This window comes from Gavia stellata, chromosome 18 (genome assembly GCF_030936135.1).
Source record: "Gavia stellata isolate bGavSte3 chromosome 18, bGavSte3.hap2, whole genome shotgun sequence".
NCBI classification, from domain to species: domain Eukaryota; kingdom Metazoa; phylum Chordata; class Aves; order Gaviiformes; family Gaviidae; genus Gavia; species Gavia stellata.
Window position 1 is genome coordinate 10,275,565 of NC_082611.1, and position 19,963 is coordinate 10,295,527.

At 43.2% G+C, this 19,963-nt stretch overlaps 1 protein-coding gene across 1 annotated transcript in view; it reads right to left on the bottom strand.

The window, feature by feature from the left end:
• Nucleotides 1-486: 486 nt before the first annotated feature.
• The window catches only part of XYLT1 (xylosyltransferase 1), a 198,876-nt gene continuing 179,399 nt past the window's right edge, over nt 487-19,963 (bottom strand). The window contains exons 8-11 of the mRNA XM_059826443.1: nt 19,144-19,406; nt 15,449-15,644; nt 8,715-9,048; nt 487-864 (exon numbers count right to left, since the gene is read on the bottom strand). Coding sequence (XP_059682426.1) covers nt 542-864; nt 8,715-9,048; nt 15,449-15,644; nt 19,144-19,406 — 1,116 coding nt within the window. The 3' untranslated portion in view covers nt 487-541. The remainder of the gene's footprint in view (nt 865-8,714; nt 9,049-15,448; nt 15,645-19,143; nt 19,407-19,963) is intronic.

The window sequence follows — 19,963 nt, forward strand, 5'->3', positions numbered from 1 at the left end:
AAAAACCAAACCATAATGGTGAGGGTGTACCATAATTATTTCATGTTCTGTGAGGTAATGTGGTCATACAGGCTCTAGCCTGCAGTAACCAACCTCCCCAGGAAGCCTAAGTAGAAGGGAATTTTGCTGTGATTTATTCATGGTAGCAAAATAATGAAAGCCTATGAAACAGCAGAGGTGCAGACAAATTTATTTTTAAAAAACACTTTTAGCAGCTGCTCCTTCACTGCCCTTTCCATGGCTTGCTGCTACTGTTTTGAAACCTGCAGAGGCTGTGGGTGCCGCAGCGTGCGGTACGGCCGGGGCCCCGTGGGACAGCAGAGGCTGCGGGACGACCGAAGCTGCTCCTGACAGAGCTGATGGAGAGGGCAGTGCCAAAGGCCTTGTCGGATTTTTTTTTTTTTTTTAAATGAATTATATTGCATAAGTAACAAAAAAGTATAACGTTCCCTTCGGTTTCTGAAATCTGGTGCAAGATTCACATACGAGCAAGGTTAAATTCCCTTTTAAAAACCTATGCCGGAGGAGAGCGTACCGGATGCTACCTCAAGCGACCGTCGGGTTTGACGGGACCCAGCTCAGATTTGGGGTCCGGGCTCAGGGAGCTCCAGGCTGTCTGAGCGCAGCCCTGCATGACTGGGCAGGCAGTGGGGCCAGTGCTGCAGATGTCCACGGCTGACCAGACGCTGCCGACCAGAGAGTCCACCCAGGCTTCCAGCCCAGCGCCCACGAGCCCTGCATTCCTCTTGGCCTGGTCCATGCGGGTGGCACTGATGGGGATATTCAAGACGGGGTTCAAGCCCTGGAAGCTCTGCTCCATGTACGCGTTCTTTGGAGGCCCGTTGTGATACTTCATGGCTTCCTCTGGAAATGAAGAAATAAACCCAAAAGTTAGTGCATTAAAAAAAACAACCCAACCCTTCAGGATCTAAGGGTACAGCAAATGACAAGGCAAAAGTTAGTGGTGTGCTACAGTCCATTTCCCCAGCATTGAGGACACACTGCATCCCGAGGTCGATGGGCTGTGCTCAGCAATTCAGCTCCTCATGCTCACTGCTATGATCTCCACTCACCGTGATGCTAACCCTGCAAGTGCTGCATTAGCAGGGCGAAGCACTGAGGCTGAAAGCAGCGTCATTCTTATTATCATCACGTACAAATGGAGTCCCCAGAGCTGTAGGACACCCAGGCACAACACAGAGCTGTTTGGCACAGCACAACAAAAAGGCAGGCCCAGCCTCAAGGGTATCGCAGCTACAAGCTCCTGTCTGTACCTGGAGCCTGATCAACATGCAGCTCCTTCTCAGGAGCAACCCACTTGCAGTCAGGAGAAGCTAACTTTGTCTCTCTCACCGCAGAAGAAGCCTGGAAGATACGCCCCCATGCAGCTGAAGTTACCCCTGTGGACACTCAGAGAAGGCTGTGCTTTGAAATTAGGAAACAGTTCAAGGATGCTTGGTAGGCTGTGATAATGCCTTCGGAGACGCTGAATTGGACACTGCGCATCAGACCGCCCTCGTCTAAGGCTCGCTGACTTCTTAAGGTCTGAGAGTGGACCAAGGTGCTGCTCATAAAATCAGAATGGGACCCTCACAAATGTTCACTGTGTGCCTCTTGGGAGTAAATTTTCAACCATTTCTTTCTGTTCTCAGCTGACTTCCCCAGCATCCTCACTCTGGCAGCACAGAGGATATGTTTAACTCTGCCAACAAACACACTGTCTAGAACACAAAATGGGCCCATTCAGGGCGCTCCAGGCTAGGAAAGCCACCGTGCTCAGATAGCGTTCAGAGGCCAGGAATTACATAGTCACAGCTACAATTCCTTCCACATGTCCTTGCTGCCTGCATTGCAGCCTGACACTGAGTCCTTTCTTCCATGCAGAGGACTATCTCAGGTGCTGGCACTAAATCAGTACATTTATTTAGAGGGAAAAGGGACATTTAATTGCAGCTTTGCTGTTATATTTGCAAAGTCTTTAATGTCAAATACTGTGCAAGTCCATTACTTCAAATCCCCAATTAAATTAGTTCGGTACATCCCCATCACCATTATACATCACTTAACTGTTCCTGCATTCATCTAAACCCCTCTTTTTACTTTAAATGGTAGATATCCAGAATAACCTCTAGTCAAAATGAGTTTATTCCATGCACATGTGTCAGAAGTGTGCTCTGCCAGAGCACTGCAGTTTAAGAAACAGAATAAGTACACATGATTAAATTTCCTCCTTTTGGAAGCAATTAAATATGGAAGACTGTTTGTCAACATATTAATTAAATAGGAACATTCTAAGTAAAAATCCCAATACAAATAAGAGTTGGCATTACTAGCAGGATCACCTGATTGAAACAGGCCATTCAGAGAGCTTGTTGAATTAAAGCCTGTTGTGCATGTGTTTAGTGCATGGAGCAAGAGAAACCTTTTTTCAGACAAATACCGGATAAAATGGAACTTGCTCTTCTCTCTGGATCAGCCTCGCATGTGTCCCAGGCTTCAGGACTTGGTGGATTATCAGGACTGGAAGGAATGAAACCTACAGAAACTGCAGGAGCCAATGCTGGCAATGCAGCAGGAGATGATCTTTTTCTCTGAGTCTGTGACCCTTGTTGTTTAAGATCAGTGGGCTGCTTTTGCTAAAACAAAGGTGATAACCTCAGCATCTTCAACAAATTTAAATGTCTCCAATCTGCTATTGCTGTAATTGTGTTGGATATGCTATGCTTCTCACACCAACACACTGTTGTTTCGGTCTGCACCACGAAGTGACGGCTGTGCTCTGCTCCAGAACTGGCTGTGCTGCAAGGGCTTGCTGGCATGTACAACAGTAATAGTGTTTAATGGCACTGAAGATAAACTTTTTTGAAAAGCCACACACAAATATCACCAGATAGAAAAAGAAAAGACTGATGAGGACAGTACTACAGGGAACAAAACACTATGTTTTTCAGTGTGTCAAGGGCTACCACTGCCTGCAGTGAAAATGTGTTTCTCTGATGCAAGACACACGATCAAACCCTGACACGGTACTGGTAGGGGATTGCTTGGCCCCACAGCAGAACGAACACCCCAAGTTAGGTGTCTGCTTATCCTATAAAGAAAGAGTTGGGTAACAGCAATCTGAGCGCAGAGCTATGTATACTAATCAATAGGAAATGCTGAGGATTCAACCCAGAACCCTCTCCTGGAGCCTCCAAGTCTTTGTTAAAAAGTTCACAGGAGAAAGTAAGGAGGATGCGGCTCATCCAAGCTATGGCAGACATGGGATATTCCTCTTTGCACTGAAGGAAAAACAAAAGAGAGATAATCATGATTCTGTAACTTACTGGGCTGGGACAGGAGAGGGACAGTGAGGATCCCAAGCCCTGAAATACTGTATAAAAGGAGGCTGGAGCTACTGGGCATGCTTTTAAAGCACTGACACTTCAATCCTTGTTCATGAAAAAATAACAACGAGGCTTGCCCCTACGAGATGTGTGTTTAGACATTTAAACCTGTACAGTTAGAATAACCAATTCAAAATTAATTGAACTGCAGACATTAAGCCAGATTTTTTTGCCAGCAAGCACATCTAAATAGCCCTTTGACTTCAAGAGGACATATATCAATGCAAAATATATCCATTGACTGTAGCTTTAAAAAATGAGTTATTTTTGTTTGCTCTTCACTCTGGGAGGGCACTTCACTTCTCAGCTGACTTTTCTTAGTATAACTTCTTTGGACTAAATACACAGCCTGTAGTCAGCCGCATAGGCTAGGATTTCAGTATTTTTGTGTGGGTTTGTTCTTCATTTTGCAGAAAAAGCAAATGAGTTTAGACAGAGAGTGGGCTAAGGAATGAAAAATGTGATTACTTTGGTACACATTAAGGCACTAGACCTGTGGTTTTTTTAAAGCAACACGGAATGTACATACAGCTTCATTTCTTTACTTGAATTGTGTTGAAACCCTCTGGCAAAAAGGTAATTTTTTATTGACATTTTGTTTGTTTTCTCTCGTAGCAAACAAGACAGTGCTGCATTTGCTCACTGTGAAGCTAATCGACTCCTTGTCAACTAGATCTGAACTAAATCCCTGTGTTCAAGTTTTTTCTCAGAATGACGATTCCACGGCATGTCTACTCTTTTGCAGCCATGCACTTGCCTGCTGCTATTACTGCATTTATCAAGAACGTGTCATGTTACCTCTGGTTAATTTGAAGAAATCACAGCAGTTCTGACACAAGTTGCCACCCACTTTATAATCCGTATAGATGCAATTAAAATTGATTGAGCCACTGCAAACAACCAATGGCAAAACAAAGGTTTCCCAGTATCTACTTAATTAAGATGATCTATAAATATGGATTAAGTTAAAAGGCCTTTGAGATGCACGTGGGCATTGCAGTATGTCTGCTAATGCCATCAAGCCTTTGAAAGAGGCGGCTGCAGTTAGAGGGCACAGGGACCAGGAGCTGGCGTTTAAGGCTCCCCGTCCCGTTGTGGAGCAGCAGAGATCAGAAGCCCCATGTCCAGGGTGTGCCGTCAAGCTAGGAACCCAACATGAAAGGTCTCTCTTAAGGCAAAGAAGGAGGAAGGAAGAAGGGTTTTATTTATTTAGTTATTTGGTTATTTTCAATCCAGTGTTTGGTATCAGCTTGCGGTTTGGGACTTTTTCTGCCCCAGAATTGAATCTGCCCACTGGCTCACAGTAACCTATTTAGCTTTAATGAAACAGGTACTATACATTAAATGCATGACAACTCATTATTGTCACTCCAGCTGGGAGATTGCTGTGGAAACTTTGCCATGAATATTAACTCAAATTTAAAAATGGAATTGCTCTGGCTTTTTCTCTGCCCCTCTCAGTGCCCCTGGGAGACATGTGTGATCACACTTGGCATGACTGCTTCACACGGACTTTGTAGAGCATGGAAGGGTGGGAAAGTGGGATGATGGGGATGCAGAGCCAACCTCTACTGAATTAGCTGTTTTCTTGAACTGCTGGCTAAATGCTCTGAATTATACCTGTTGTTTGGCTCTGCTTCTCCAGTCCCTATGCAGGGGACCTGGACATCTGGCCTCAAGCCTCCAAACTGCGCTTAAATTCAGGCTGCCTAAAGCAGACAGCAAGAAGCCCCCATTCCTGTCTATTATCACTGCCAGTGATCTTCTACTGATCCTCTCCCTGTTTTGTCTCCTCCACATGTTACATTCCCTCTCTGTCTTGGCACAATTTAATCCTGGGGCATCCTGCTGGTCCTTGGCAGCCCTCCGGCGTCCTTACAGCAAGCATGGAGTACTTGGCTTTAACTCACTCAGCCATATGGTGAGAAACTCAAAATTGCCATTTAGAAGAAGAATAAAACCGAATCTGGCTGTGCAGGATGTAGGGGGAAGGAAACACTGGTGGAGCAAGTGAACCTGATTTCTCCAAATGATTTATCTCAGAAATACACTTAATTTTCCTTTTCTTTTTTTCTTTCTCCAACCAGGCAAACACTTGAAGGCTCTCTCAAGCCAGAGGGTCTGCTGAAGGCAGAGCTGATCAGTGACACAGCTCAGACTAGAAAAAATAGACACAGATTTGGATGACTGGAGGGGGAAGAGGAGCAAGAAAGAATAAAAAACATCAGATTCTAGACTTTCCACTGAAATAGCTTTAGGAGCCTCATTTACAGTGGAAACACCCCAAACTTCCCAGCATACTCAGTAATTCCGTATAAGAACTGATCTCTTTAACTCTTATAGATCCAGGTTTTGAAAAGGTCAATGAATCTGTGTTTTAAAACAACCTACATTCTGTCAGTTATGCACATCTGGACACAACATCAAAGAAAACACCTGCTCTTGATTTCCCTTTATGGTTTTACTTGCATGCACAGACTCTAGGCTAAAATTAATAAATAAATGGGAATAGAACATGAATAAACTAGCTGCATATGCTGTTTTTATAAACTGCTAAACAAAACATCTTTGCTGGTAGCTGTCCCATGATGAATTTTTTAATTTTGAATTGTAATCATTAATTTTGAGAGTCATAATAAAGGAACAAACACGTTTTGCTTTGATTATTCAAAAGAGGAGCAAGTGACTCCTTTCGTGATGCTGGGAAACCAAAAGCAACTTTGCCTTGTTGTGCTCTCCGCTAAAGTGATGTGTAGATAAGTAATGATTTAGGAAATACAGTGATTGTTGTCATGCTCATGCTCTCAAGATACAAGATTTTAGTGACTGCTGTGCTGCTGCCAGATTTGTGCAAACGCTTTTAGAATGACACAGAGAAATTACACACAAGATCACGGACAGATTTTTATGTATGTAACTATGTGGACTCCAGTTTCTACCTCTGGAGTATATGAGACAGAGGGGGCCAAATCATTATCAAGCAAATGACATGCAAGTGGCATGAAATGTATCAGTCATTCAAAAAGCTTCTGGAGTAGCAAATTACTTTCCAGGGTAATATTTCTGACAAGAGCTATAGCTTTTCTTTATCCTTTTTTTTTGATGGGTGTGGGTGAGGGAGGATGGTTGGAAGAACAAAATTTCAAAGAAAACCTTAATAAAACATATTCCCCTCTTCTCCTGACAACTCCTGGCTAAGTCTGATGTATGTTTTATTTTCATTGTTAAGACAAGACCATAATACTATCCCTTCATTTTAGATGATTTCTGGCAGCTTTCACATTGTTTACAATGGTAACAAAAATTGTTCTTTTAGAAGTTCTAATTCTTCTGTCATACTCTCACAATACCTTTATTTGGCAGAGAAAAATATATTTAAATAATAAAGTGGTGAAAAACTGACAAAAGCTGGAAATCAAAGCTAAATGACAATTGCCTGCACAGAGCACAATAGTGTCACTGAGAAAGAAAGCCTTAAAAACCCCAAACAACAGGAATTTGCATTGTAAATACAATTCTAACTACAGTGGAGTGTCACTATCTGCCCCTGTAATTAATTTTCTTCTTTACCTTCATGCCTCAGACATCTGGAGATTATACATCACATCATCAGTAGCAAATCACTCCTGAAGCTTTTTTCCTAGATAATATTGTTCCCAAGCTTTATATTTCATTCCTGTAGTAGATTCTAGTTACCATATGAATGAACAGGGCTCTTTAACAAAAAATATGAGCCAGATCTTCTCCCAGTGTATCAATGGGCAATACAGAGTAACTCCATAATTTCAGTGGAATTATTCCAGGTTCAGAGTTTGGACCAAAGGGAGTTTTGCCTTTTCACCATAAAGTGTGGGCTCATGGTTGAAGTCTGAGACACACTTAACTGTCCACAGGGCTCTCACATTATACAGAAAAGCAGCAAGGTTGCTAGCTACATGCCACATTTTCCATCCAATTTATGCCTTAACTGTTAAATTAGCAAAGAACATGGAATTCATTAACTGCCGGGAGACGAGTCAGTAACAGCTGCATTTAGAAGTAGGTTGCCTCAAACTTTAGAAACGTATTCCTTCTACACAGGGCATTTCTTCACAATTTATCATTGCCTATTAGCTAATAACAGCAGCAGGTTCTTGGTGGTTTAGTTTCTGCTTAAGAAACGATGCCACCAATGTTAGAAGAAGAAATCAGTAAGTTAGCTCTTCTGCTGAGAAATGTGTAGAATCAAGCTCCTGTTGAGCAAGATAAGGGCTGTGTTAGCTCTCAGCAGTTGTCTGGTGGTGTTTGCATTACAGAAGCAGCACGTTATGCTGGAAGGTAAATGCCTGACTCAGTTTATTTGCTGCCTTGTCAGGAAGAAGAACTTCTGAAAACTTAATAGGATTCTATGTATCTAGCAACTTTAAGATGCCTGAAGTTATGAATATTAATACTGGGCAGATGGAAGCACTTGAGCACGTTAAGAAGAACGGTAAAGATATTCATAGCAACAACCTTGTTTTGATCTTACTGAATAAGAAAACAGGTGTGGCTACAAAACATTCTCTCTTCTCCCAGCCCAGTGTCCTCGGCACTGACTGAAGACCCAATCACTCAAACAATGCCTGTGCCAGTGCAAAGTGCTGCTTGGAGCCTGTAGACACTGGCAGCCCGAGAATGACCTCTCTATTTGGATGGCTCAGGGCTGCTGTGGCAGGGAAGAAAATGGCTTCTTTCTAAAAAATATCAGTGTGGGTCTGATCATGTACTTACTGGGATCGCCGTATCCATAGATATTTCTGTAACACAACTGCTTGGCATGTACTGAACAGGTTTTGGCAGGTATCAGGCAAGAGCGAATACTTGGACCTGACAATATGTCAGGTGAGCTCTGGCCTAGGGTAATTTTGTCTAATTCAGCATTTTGTGTATTAATGCTTTTATGATTAAACACGAAGACTTTGTCAAGATAACAGTTTAAACATTTGTAACTCTTTATGAGCAAATGTGAATGAAAAGCAGCAGAGAAAGGTCCATTTTTCTTTCTATTTCTAAATGATGGCTTTTACGATAGCTGTTAGATTATTGAGAGTCTGAAGTTCTCTGGATTCTGAACTGTGCATATTTTGAAGATATAAATAGCCTTTTGTTCAAAGTGGCTGTGTTTTACGGACTGGATACAGACACTTCCGCTTGTCTTAGTGCAAGAATTTCTTCTGATTTAGTATCTATAAAATTCCTTTCTTTTCTCCTTTTCCAATGCAGTGCTACTTCATTTTTAACAGCAGTGTTTACAGTGAACACAGACACAGTAACTGTATTATTCCTGTACCAAATAATAAAACTTACCTTGTTTGATAGGCTGCCGATTAGAGAAGGTGAGAGGAGTAACAAGGAATTTGGTTTCAGCTACCTGTACCCAATGGTGAAGAATTTTTATCGTCCAGACACCGGGTCGCAGGGGCAAATTCAAAGGTGGTTTGTAGTGAGTAAATTCGGCACTGGATTCAATAAGAATATCATATGTTGCTGCAATTACATTAACAGGATCCACCCAAATGACAGTAACAGTGACGTTGGGGCCTTTTCCCCATTTCTGCATGCCAACTGGCTCATCTGTCGGCCCGAGGAGTCCTCCAAAATTCCGGAAAAGCCTTTCCTTGGCGTCCCATTCGGTGCCAATCTGAAATTGAAGACCACATTGCTGTTACCATCGTCTCTGCAAGTATCTAAGACCCTTACGTCAAATAAGGGCTCTCAAGACACACATATCATATTTCATTACATGAATTACGCATACATATAAAAGCTGATGGCAATATGACCTAAGATAGAATGATAGAATGGTTTGGGTTGGAAGGGACCTTAAAGGTCATCTAGTTCTAACCCCCCTGCCATGGGCAGGGACACCTTCCACTAGACCAGGTGGCTCAAAGCCCCGTCCCACCCGGCCTTGAACACTTCCAGGGTTGGGCCACCCACAACTTCTCTGGGCAACCTGTTCCAGTGCCTCACCACCCTCGTGGTGAAGAATTTCTTCCTACTATCTAATCTAAATCTACTCTCTTTCAGCTTAAAGCCATTACCCCTTGTCCTATCACTACAGGCCCTTGTAAAAAGTCCCTCTCCAGCTTTCTTGTAGGCCCCTTCAGGTACTGGAAGGCTGCTATGAGGTCTCCCCAGAGCCTTCTCTTCTCCAGACTGAACAACCCCAACTCTCTCTGCCTGTCTTCATAGGAGATCATAATTTGTACACAAATTGTGAGACAAGCTTGAATGCTAGGCTTGTTTTTTTGGTCCAGTTATCCACTTTTGATTGATATAAGGGTTTTCTTTCCATTAAGAGTGATGTAACAGGCTATAGCAGCTCTCCTTTTCCTCCCCATGGAAGCAGTCAATAAAGGACTAAGCCTGAACACGGGCTATGCATAGAAAAAAATATGACCCATCATCTCCTAGGTCATGAAAATGTATGATACATTTGAGAGACGGAGCCTGCAGTAGAGACCTACCCAGTTACTGCTAAGGGCAAGGAAGAGGCTTTTGCTGACTTTATGACAAATCACATCAGGTCCTTTACTACAATTTATCCGTGAGACGCTGTCTCCTTGCACTCTGCCTCTGCACTCTGCACTTGTGCCTGATGTGGGAAGCTATTTCTGGTAAACTCAGAATTTTCTGTCATAACAGTGAGATTGTTTTTTATTTATTCACTAACTAACAGTAACACAGCTGATTCACAATGTAGTGTAAATATTTAATGGACCTTTCTTTTTCCTAGCAGCTTTCATATTACACTGCTCTTTATATGAATTTTAATGGTTCACCCATAACCCACAGGATGATGCAAACTTAGAAGTTGTTGCCATTAACACTTGTACACTACTGAAAATAAGCATCTCTGAACAGATAGCATGAAAATGTAGTAACTGGCGTTCTTAGGTCAACTGAAAGACATTTTACTATCCCAGCACTAAATCTAGCATGCGTTTATGAGGCTGACCATTAATGAACCACTTCCATCAATTCTTAAGAAGGTAACCTGGTGGACCACAGTATCGAAGGTTGCATATTTGCTTTTGGAGGAAATGCCCACCTTGCTTGTCCCATGAGATCCTGTTCCCATAATCTCAAATCAAAAGTGATCAATATCAAATACAAAAAGATTTGAGGGACCCCATTTGAAGTGAAGAACAGGAGAAGCCCTTGGCTCCTTTTGACAAGCAGATATCTGATACTGTTCCTTGGAGAGACATACAGATGTTTTGGCCAACCTGATACCGAAACTCCTCATAGTCCTTCAGGTCTTTTTTGGCCTTAATCTCCAAACAGTGTAGATGACCTAAGCGTTGATTTGTTCCCTATACCACAGAAACCATGTGATTCTCTCAAGTGGTCTCCGGAGGCCCAGCCATACACAGAGAGCATCCCTTCTTTCAGCATATGTGGATATTGAAGATTTCCCCAACACAGAGATGTCCTTGTCCCTAATCTTCACCTCACACAGGCATGGTCAGAACCTGCTTTCCTGAAAGCATAACAAATAATTGTAGCTTATTTGCTTCAGAGATTTTTCTTCTAGATTTCATCTCATTTGATGAGAATAAGTGGTTCCAATACCCCCCCAAAGTGGTTCCAAAATCCCCCCAAATCCATAAAACGTAATAATTACCTGATGCCTACTACCACTGATACCTGTACTGGAAACTGTCCAGTCCCCAATCCCTTCTAAATAAATCACTGTGGTTGGCAGACAAATTACAGGAGGACTGACAGGAAAAAGCTACAAGGCCAGTAGAATAAAAACCTACCATCCTAAATCCATCTGTCATCATACGAATTCCTCCTACCGGACTATGATACTGCAGAATATGAGACAAAATTAGCCTTCCACTACTCTGCAATCAACACAGAAGAATCGCTGGTATTTCAGAGGTATTTCACCTAGCACACCAGCTAATCAAACCAGACAGCGTAGCCCAGATATCAGACCCAAGGATCGACTGCCTTGAGGAGCTGTCAGTGCATACTCTCCTGACAAGACCAACTGAATATGTATGGAAATAAGCTGAGAAAGAAAATTTCCTGACCAGATCTTATTATCTGCTCCGCCAACCTTCACTAAGTGTGGCCATGTCACTCCTATTGGAGCTCAAGAGACCTGGAAATAATAAAGTCACAACATGTGAAACAAATCTACACCCTCCTGGGCAAAAAAACCCCCTATAAGGAAGCTCTTTCCACCACATTCAATATTTCTTACTGAAGAAGTCCTCAAAGAAAGCTTATGCCTTCCTCAAAAAATAAACATTCATCCTCGACATACAACTATTTCCCTCTCTTTAGTCTCTCACCCCTGGGAAAAAAACCCAGAAAGTTACAGTACCCATGCTCCAACCTCCAGGTGACATTGCTCAACAACCACGTTGCACAAAAGATGTTGAGATGTGTTCATATGCGCAAAGGTTTATTACAGTAGCATAGAAGAGCGGAGGTTGCTTTTGGGGAAAAATTATAACAAAATTGTTCGCTGGTTGTTAAGCTTTGTGCAGGCACGTTGTTGGGTTCCCCAGTTGTAAACCAAAAGTTACAGCCAAACGGCAGGAGAAGAGGGGGAGGAAGGGACAATTCTCATGCTGGTGGCAATAGCTTCCCATGAGAGCCTGTCACAACACCCCTGTCAGGGTGTGCAGGTCTGTGAAAACAACAGCACAAAAACAAGGCGAAAATGCTGCTGCAGAGCAGGCCCTCAGCAACACAGAGGCAAGGCACCTGGGCACCCTGCAACACCCTGCGTGCCCCAGAGCCCGGGCTCAGACCAAGACAAGGTGCTGACAGCACTTGGGGCTGTGTACCACAGGCACCTTAGGGAAGGGAAGGGCAGGGAGCTGCACACATCTATTTACAGGATCTGCCCTTCATGTCCAGTTTCCAGCTGGGGCACATACTTTCCCATGCTGCACCACTTACAGTACAAGCTGGTTTGACAAGCACAGTATTTTAAAGGGAATTTTACTTAAAGCACTAGTTAGAAGTTTATACCTCTTCCCTTGACCTTTGCACAGCTGAGTTCCCAGTACTGAGATGTCTGATTTTACAGGCCAAGAGCTACTACAGTGCTGTAATATTTTTCACAGCCCCTTAAAACATTTTAAGTAGGCTTTCACTTTCAAATGAATACACAAAGTATGGGATGGAATCAAGCAGTAATGAATATCTGATAAATTATGAAGGGATGTGGCACAGAAACTGACATTTTCCACATCATTATTTTAATCACCATGATTTTGAGCTTCAAGAGCAGGCACTATGCACGGGGTACGTTTGGAAAGCTGGAACTCTCTCATTGGCTTAAAACTCCTGTTTCTATCTCTGTTCAGTCCCAAGATAAAATTTTCCCAAGATAAATTATGCCTTGATTATGGGTTTGTGTCTCATTGCTCACCACAAACAGGACCATTAGGTTCACACAATGCACACTAATTGCCTGCCACCTAGTTTATTTTATTCTCTGTGATGAATCACAAGTCTTAACAAGACCAGAAATGAACTTAGTGTTCAACTGATATACGCTGAGCTGAGACTTTTAGTACTGTACAGCAAATCAATCTTCTGCCATCCATGTAAAAGTTGTCATGAACCCAGGCTGGTAGGATACATACCATGTGCACTGAGTACAAGCCAATTTTAGGAGGCGTGGGAGTTTCATGCTTGGAAATCGTCTCCCTTGGATTTCCTGTAAGTTTATTTTATTTTACTCAGCCCGAGACTGAGTGCAGGAGCCGTGTGCCATTGAAACACTATCATTAACCCCCCTGGCCATTAGTCAGCCCAGCTGGCTGATTTTTTTCCACTTGTCTTTGCATGGTGTATAGTGAAATCTGCTACTCGGGAAGCAAAGTCTGACAAGCAAAGCAAAGGAACAGAGGGCAGGAAGGGCTGACTGAAGAGATCCTATCGTCTCCGCTGCAATTTCAGTTGTGCATCAGGGTCACAAATACACCCGGGAGCACATGCAATGTGGCATATTTGTGCTCTTCCTGTCAGTCCCGTTGGTGTGAGCTGGGCGAGGGAAGAAAGCTCTCAGCTAAAAAGGCCCCATTCAGTTTTAAATTTCTGCCAGATCACAGGGTGAAAGTTTTTGAAAAACCAGCAGTTATATGTTTCAGTAAGCGCAAATCTTAAGTTTCTTCTCTGGTGCTTAAGCTGTGAACATCGATGCCCTCATCTTAGCTGAACTGCTAAGTTTGTTTTACACTTGCTGGACTTTGGCAAAGAAGTGACATTTTAATAAGCAGTAGCAGATCAGAGGCTTTCCAGCCACACTGAAGCTGAAGAGGTTAATGCTGGATTTATACCAGGGTAACGGAGAGAACAATTTGGCTCAGAGGCAGAGATGCCTGCAGGCCAAGGGAAGGCAGAAAGTAAAATAAACAATTAAGAAATGTTTAAATGATTTACTTTGTACCTCCTGGTCTTTTAAAATATGAATCATCTATGAAAGGAGAGGAAAATTAAAGAGTTTAGGTGAGAAAAAATAATGAAAACAAGTAAGCAGCCACCAAAACTTTTTGTGCATTTCGTATGTTTCCTTAGCCTGAAAAAAGCTCGCCAGTGATTAAAACCTTCCCATGCTTTGCCCTCACATGGCTTCACTGCAGCAGCAGTTTCTACAGGGCTGCTTATAGACCAGCCGTGGTCTATGAGGCTGTGAAGAGTGGCTCATTAGTCCCATGGGATCCGGGGATCCTCCCTGCAGTGCGACACAGTCCACAGAGCTGTGGGCACAGTGCAGCGAAGAGGCCACCGACATGCCACTGCTTCCCCTCTCAGGGGAGGCTGACACTGGGCACTGCTGCTCCAGGACATCTGTCGATCAGGCTCACCGTTGCTGCAGGGCTGGTTTTGGGGAAAAAAAGATTTGGTTCCAATGCACTGGGGCCAGGGGGAACCTGGCAAGTGGCCAGCGAGTAAATTCTGGTCCCAGGTTTGTCTCCTCCCTACAACTGAGATGAAGTCAGATGTATTCTTTATAAAGGTTTTTGAGTTCTAGAACATTAAGATCAACATACTTCTTTTTGTCATGCAATTACAAAAAACTCTTCCTGCTGCCAGCCCGGTTGCTTTCAAAAGAAGGACCCAGAGCAGGCATCAGGCTGAAAGTGAGATTAAAAGTACCAAATAAACAGCAGAAATACTCCTACAAATCACAAGAATTAAAGCTTGTATGACCATTTATCACTGCATGAAATGGCAAGCCTACCATCAGACACATTGATAAATGAAACATACTTTCCATCCATCTCTTTAATGGCACATTAGTGTCATGGATTTGCCATGCACACCAAAACACTGAATCCTACCTAGGCATTTCTTAATTGCCCAAGATGGTAATTTATGGACTTGGCCATAATGACTGGAACACATTTGTTCAATCAATTTTATACCTTAATTGAAATTTGTGTCTTAACAAGAAAAATCATGAAATTAACTGCTCAGACAGTTTTATCTTTAAAACAGAACACAGATGTTGCGTTCTATTAGCGGTCAACTTTCCTGATGTATTTTAGGGTACATTTTTTACGCTCTATGTCAGATCCTGAGACAAATTCCTAGAAGAATAACAGGATTTGTGGCAAATTCTGCTCACAGGTGGCATCGGTGACTGACTATCACTAATTTTATAAGGGTTTTTTCAGCATACTCTTGAGAGGAACGCTTACCACAACCTTGTTCACATCTGGAGCTGCAGAAACATGGCATTTTTCCCAGGCATCTCTCACAGCACTCACAACTACCACAATCACAAAACTTTTAAGTTACTGAGGCCCTTTTACAACAGTAAATGCCTTCAGTTTCTTCTTAAAACAAGAGGGAGTGAGGATAGCAACGTAAGAAGTGAGGGTTGACCACAGATCTGAACTGGCAACAGTATCTCCTTCAATGAACAGGATGCGTATTATGCTAGAGAGCCACTCTCACCTAAAAATTACATGGAAATACAGTTTCCAAAGGCTGCTGAAATAGTATGCAGTCTCTCCAGGGGCTTGTGACGTTCTTTATGGTTGGCTACAAATACTTACCTCTGAGAACTGTAACCTTCCGAAATCGCTTGGTGGACTTGCGATCTTAAAGACTTTCTTTGGCATCACCCATGTTTCCAAAGTTTCTAGTTTACTGACAGCTAGATTGGTTGCGTGGTGTCTGATTAGGAAGCCTTGGAAACGGTCAGCAAGGAAGTAAAGGTGCACAGAAACTGGATGGCCCATGGGGTAGTATCTGTAAAACAGCACACACACGCGCTCATCAGTTACACAAGAGAGACATGAAATCTCCATTTACTTGGAGCTAATGGCTTAAGAAGCATTCATTTCAACTAGAAAATTCACCACTGTACATTAAGAGATTTCAAATGTGTTCATGAGTCATTAGCAAATATTCTTAGGCTGTTCCGATTACCCTGAAACATAAAAAATGTTACTAAGAATATATGCTCATTTAGAACATATTCATAGCTCTAAGCTCTTTAGGACATACCTCTGCATGCCAGAAAACTCCCTTCCCTTACTACCTCTTCTGGGTAAAAAGTGCCACCCAGTGATATACATTGTTAGGCTGCAGCACTGTTTGCTAGGATAAACGATGTTCAAGAAATGCGTCTGTTGCTCCAAATCAGGTGGCCTTGTTTTGCCTCCAGCAGGGTTAATCCCTCCAGATGCCTGGCAATGGCAGTGCCTCCCTCGCTTGCTACGGGACAGCAGCAGGCTGGGGACAGCAGAGGGTGCTGCGAGGCCGGGCACGGGCGAGCTGCTGCCCTGCTCCATTCCCGGCATATAAACCCGATCCCCAACGGGTTCTCCAAGGGCAGTGCTCTGCAGGGTGCCACTGAAGCAAAGGACACCAGGCTCCGGTCCCCATTTTAGGTCTCCTTTATTTTAGGAAATGAACTTCACATTCCTTAAAGACTTGAGGTTGCTTTTGCCGTGGATTTTTTACTCATGATTAAGAATAAACTGAAAAAAGGTCAAACAAACAGGAAAAACCTCTCATCCGGAGATTTGGAAGCCTTCCTTCAGTTACAGTTCGGATTTAACGACATTGCAGTCATGGTTTCAGATAATTAAAATTTATGGTCAATTGTCTGCTATAGTCTCAGAAACATCTGTAATGATGTTTGTGTACATATGGATGCATAAATAATTAAAACCATGTTATTCATAGCTCTGAAATAAAATATTTTGTTACTTTACAGCACTGACATTAACTGTGAAACAAGTATGTTTGCAACACATTTAAAACCAACCAGTATCATGCCTTCCCAATCAAGTCAGCGAAGTCTGACTCCTCATGCTGGTTATTACATCTCAAGACATAAGCACTAAGAGGAGCTAACCAAGAAGGACTTTCCATTACTTGCAACCAGCAACACCCAGAAGCAAGACTTTAGAGCTTGAGAAATAAACATAACAAGACAGGGTACGAACAGGGCCAGCACTGATGGACTGAGCACAACCACAGCAAAGCTATGAGGCCAATACCAGCAACAATCTGACTTCTGTTCTGAGCACTAAGGCCTCCTGTTTTATATGTGTGCAGCAGCAAATATTTACAATATCCTTGAAATAGTCTGAGTAAATTGTCTCTTGGCAGCAGCGAGTAAAAATGCCTAGAGATGGAGAGAAATAAATTAAATCTCAATCACACATTAATGTTGCTTCCAATGAAGATGCTGATATGCAATCTAATTTGGTACCGGAGCAGTCTGCAGGGGGCACGGCTTTCTGAGGCTGTGAGCTGGCCCTTGTCAGAAAAGTGTGCAAGGCAGCCTCTGTTATAAAAGTCTCCTGGGCCACTGCGGGTGGCAGCATGGGATTGACTCCAAATGTGATCTGAAGCGGTAGAGGCTTTCCTTGCAGTGCCTGCAGCAGTATGAAATGAGCTGGGGTGGTGACTGCAATATCAGCTAACTTCGTGCTGCTGTTAGCCCTAACAGCAAAGGGAATACTGTCAAGGTACTCAGCCCCATATATCCCTGCCATTACTGCACTAGAGACATGCAAAATCACAAGAGGGAAAGAGGAAGTGTATATATGCGTACACCTAGAAAGACAACATAGTATCAAGAGAGAAGAGATGTGAATCATAAACCTGAGGATTATCCACCTTTCTGTGATTTAAATTGGACACTGACTCACAGTGTTTTGAGGGGGCTCAGGTAGGTATGAAAATGAAGCCTCCACTCTGTATCACTGTTGGCAATTTCTCCCTGCACTGTTTCGTGAGGCTCCAGCCTACTGTAAAAGAGCCATGCTTTATCCCAGAGACAGCTGCAATCAGTGGTGGATGACATGGCTTCCCTATCTATAATCCGAGCAAGCTTGAAAAGCACCTTGAGTTCCTGTGCAATGAAAAGCTCCCCAGAAATGAAATTGATTATTGATATAAATCATCATCAGAACACTGACAAAAGGAACAAGCACAAAAGTAATTGTCAAATTATTTCAGTACTGGTTATACACAGCTCCCATCCTCTCTGCTGGTTTCCCTCTACAGGACAAATGACCCAGGACTTCTTTAGGTCTGCCTTTATTTCATATGAGGAAGGCATGCTACTACTGATTATTTCTATCTAATTGTTATTGATCTTTTATTGCTTTGCACCGGTAACCTTTACTGGCGAAGCTGTAATAGGAATCTGGATCACTTATTGCCACATCTTTCTAAATGGGACATTGCTCAGCACTTCCATGACTAAGTAGGAAGGTCAAGGCGCATTTGATTCCCTCTTGAGAACACAAGAGGGGCAAAGTCCATCCGTCAAAGCACAAGGAGTGTCTTCAGTATTTGCTGACTTAGGCTGTATGTGTTTTCTATTAGGATAAAAAAAGGCAGGGTCCAAAAAATACATTCTGAAGAAGGAACTAAGAGACTGTAAAGTAAGACTTTAAAAGATGAACCGTCTCTGCTTTGAACGTAAACAGCTTCAGATGTGTTTGCACGCAGGAAACATCTACCATGAAGAAAGCCTTTTCTGTGCAAGTCTAACTCCAGGAATTCCTCCTTCAAATCCCTTTAGACTGAATTCTTCTTTGCTAGGCTTACAGGTGAGAAAAGAATCTAGAATATAGGGGGGTTTCCCTTTAAAGAATAAGGACCTTTACTTGCTACATATATATATATATATTTATACATACATAAATTTTATTTATTTGATGCTAATGGATCCAACCAGTTGCAACACTCTTGGCACAGACAGCTAGACCAAGCAGGCAAACTGAGCTCGAGCAAGTAATTCTCTGTACTCCATGTATGCACCCAGGGAAACAAGCAAGAACCATTAACCTGCCTGTGTTCAGATTAATTCTGAAATCCTGTCCTTTGCTTTTGGTAAGCATAATAGAGGTGAACATGACCTCTGCTGCAATCACACGGAGGGTTTAGGAGCTGCGTGTATAATACACTTGCTGAAATTAATCAAGAAAATGCAGCAGTGGGGGTAGCACTGCCCAACTGGATCCTGTCAGTCTTCATCAGGCTGGAGAGGAGCTCCTTAAAAGTGCAGCAAACAGGTCACATAATGTCAACCCTGAATAACCAATGCTTTATTATGGGCATAAATACTCTTGGAAATAAGCGCTGTACACTTGCAGCTGCCTGGCCCTGTTTGTGACAGTATGCTCCAGCCAGCACAGCCAAGTAGATGAACCTCCACTGGCGCTCGGCAGTCCAGTCTGTGTCCCCTGAAACACCCAAAAAAGAAAGACAGACTCAGACTAACCGGCAGCTGTTGTCTCCAGCAGCATGGAATGAAGTCTCAGCTCTCCGCAGGCCCAAGCGGGAGAACGCATGGTACATGGTGAGGGCAACATCGCTGAGGGTGTGCACGCCATCAGGCTCATCGTACACGTTCTCCCAGTATGCCCGGAGGCCGGGTGTGCCAGATGGGTAGTTGCCATACAAGTAGTAGTCCAACTGGCCAATTATCTCTTGATTCACTACAGCTTCAAATTTGCGGGCAAAGAAAGTTGGCCTGGCAGTCTGCTGTGGTGATACAAAAGGAAAAGACACTGGAGTGAGTTCCCATTTTCAGCCATGACACTTTGCTCTAAGCAATAGGTAAGAGTTGAGGACATGAAGTGCTTCTCCCCATGGGCAAAGGTGACTTAAAAGGTCACCTTTGTAACCATTTGTTGTTGAGTGTCGTTAAGAGTCAGATAAAAACTACATAATTACTCAGCAAAAATGTAGATGTGCCAATCCCTTCGCACCAACAGCCACCCCCCGCTGCCTTGCTCTGGAAGGCTCTCCAAGTGCCAGAGGGGTGGGGAACGCTCTCTAAACCACCACGTTAGCCTGGAGACAGCACAGCACTGGCACGTGTCAGGCAGGTCAGGCAGGGAGCAAAGTGTTCTGTGGCACAGGGGCTCAGAAGAGCAGAACAGCATTTTGCGTGTATGGATTTGCTGCTACGAGGTGGAAGGACTCTGGGAGAGGTGCCATCTGTGGCTGAGGTTTCTCAGCTTCTGACCGGTCCCATACAGATTTTTTGCTCTGCACTTCACACAATCTCGGGTATATTACCGGTTTATACGCTACTA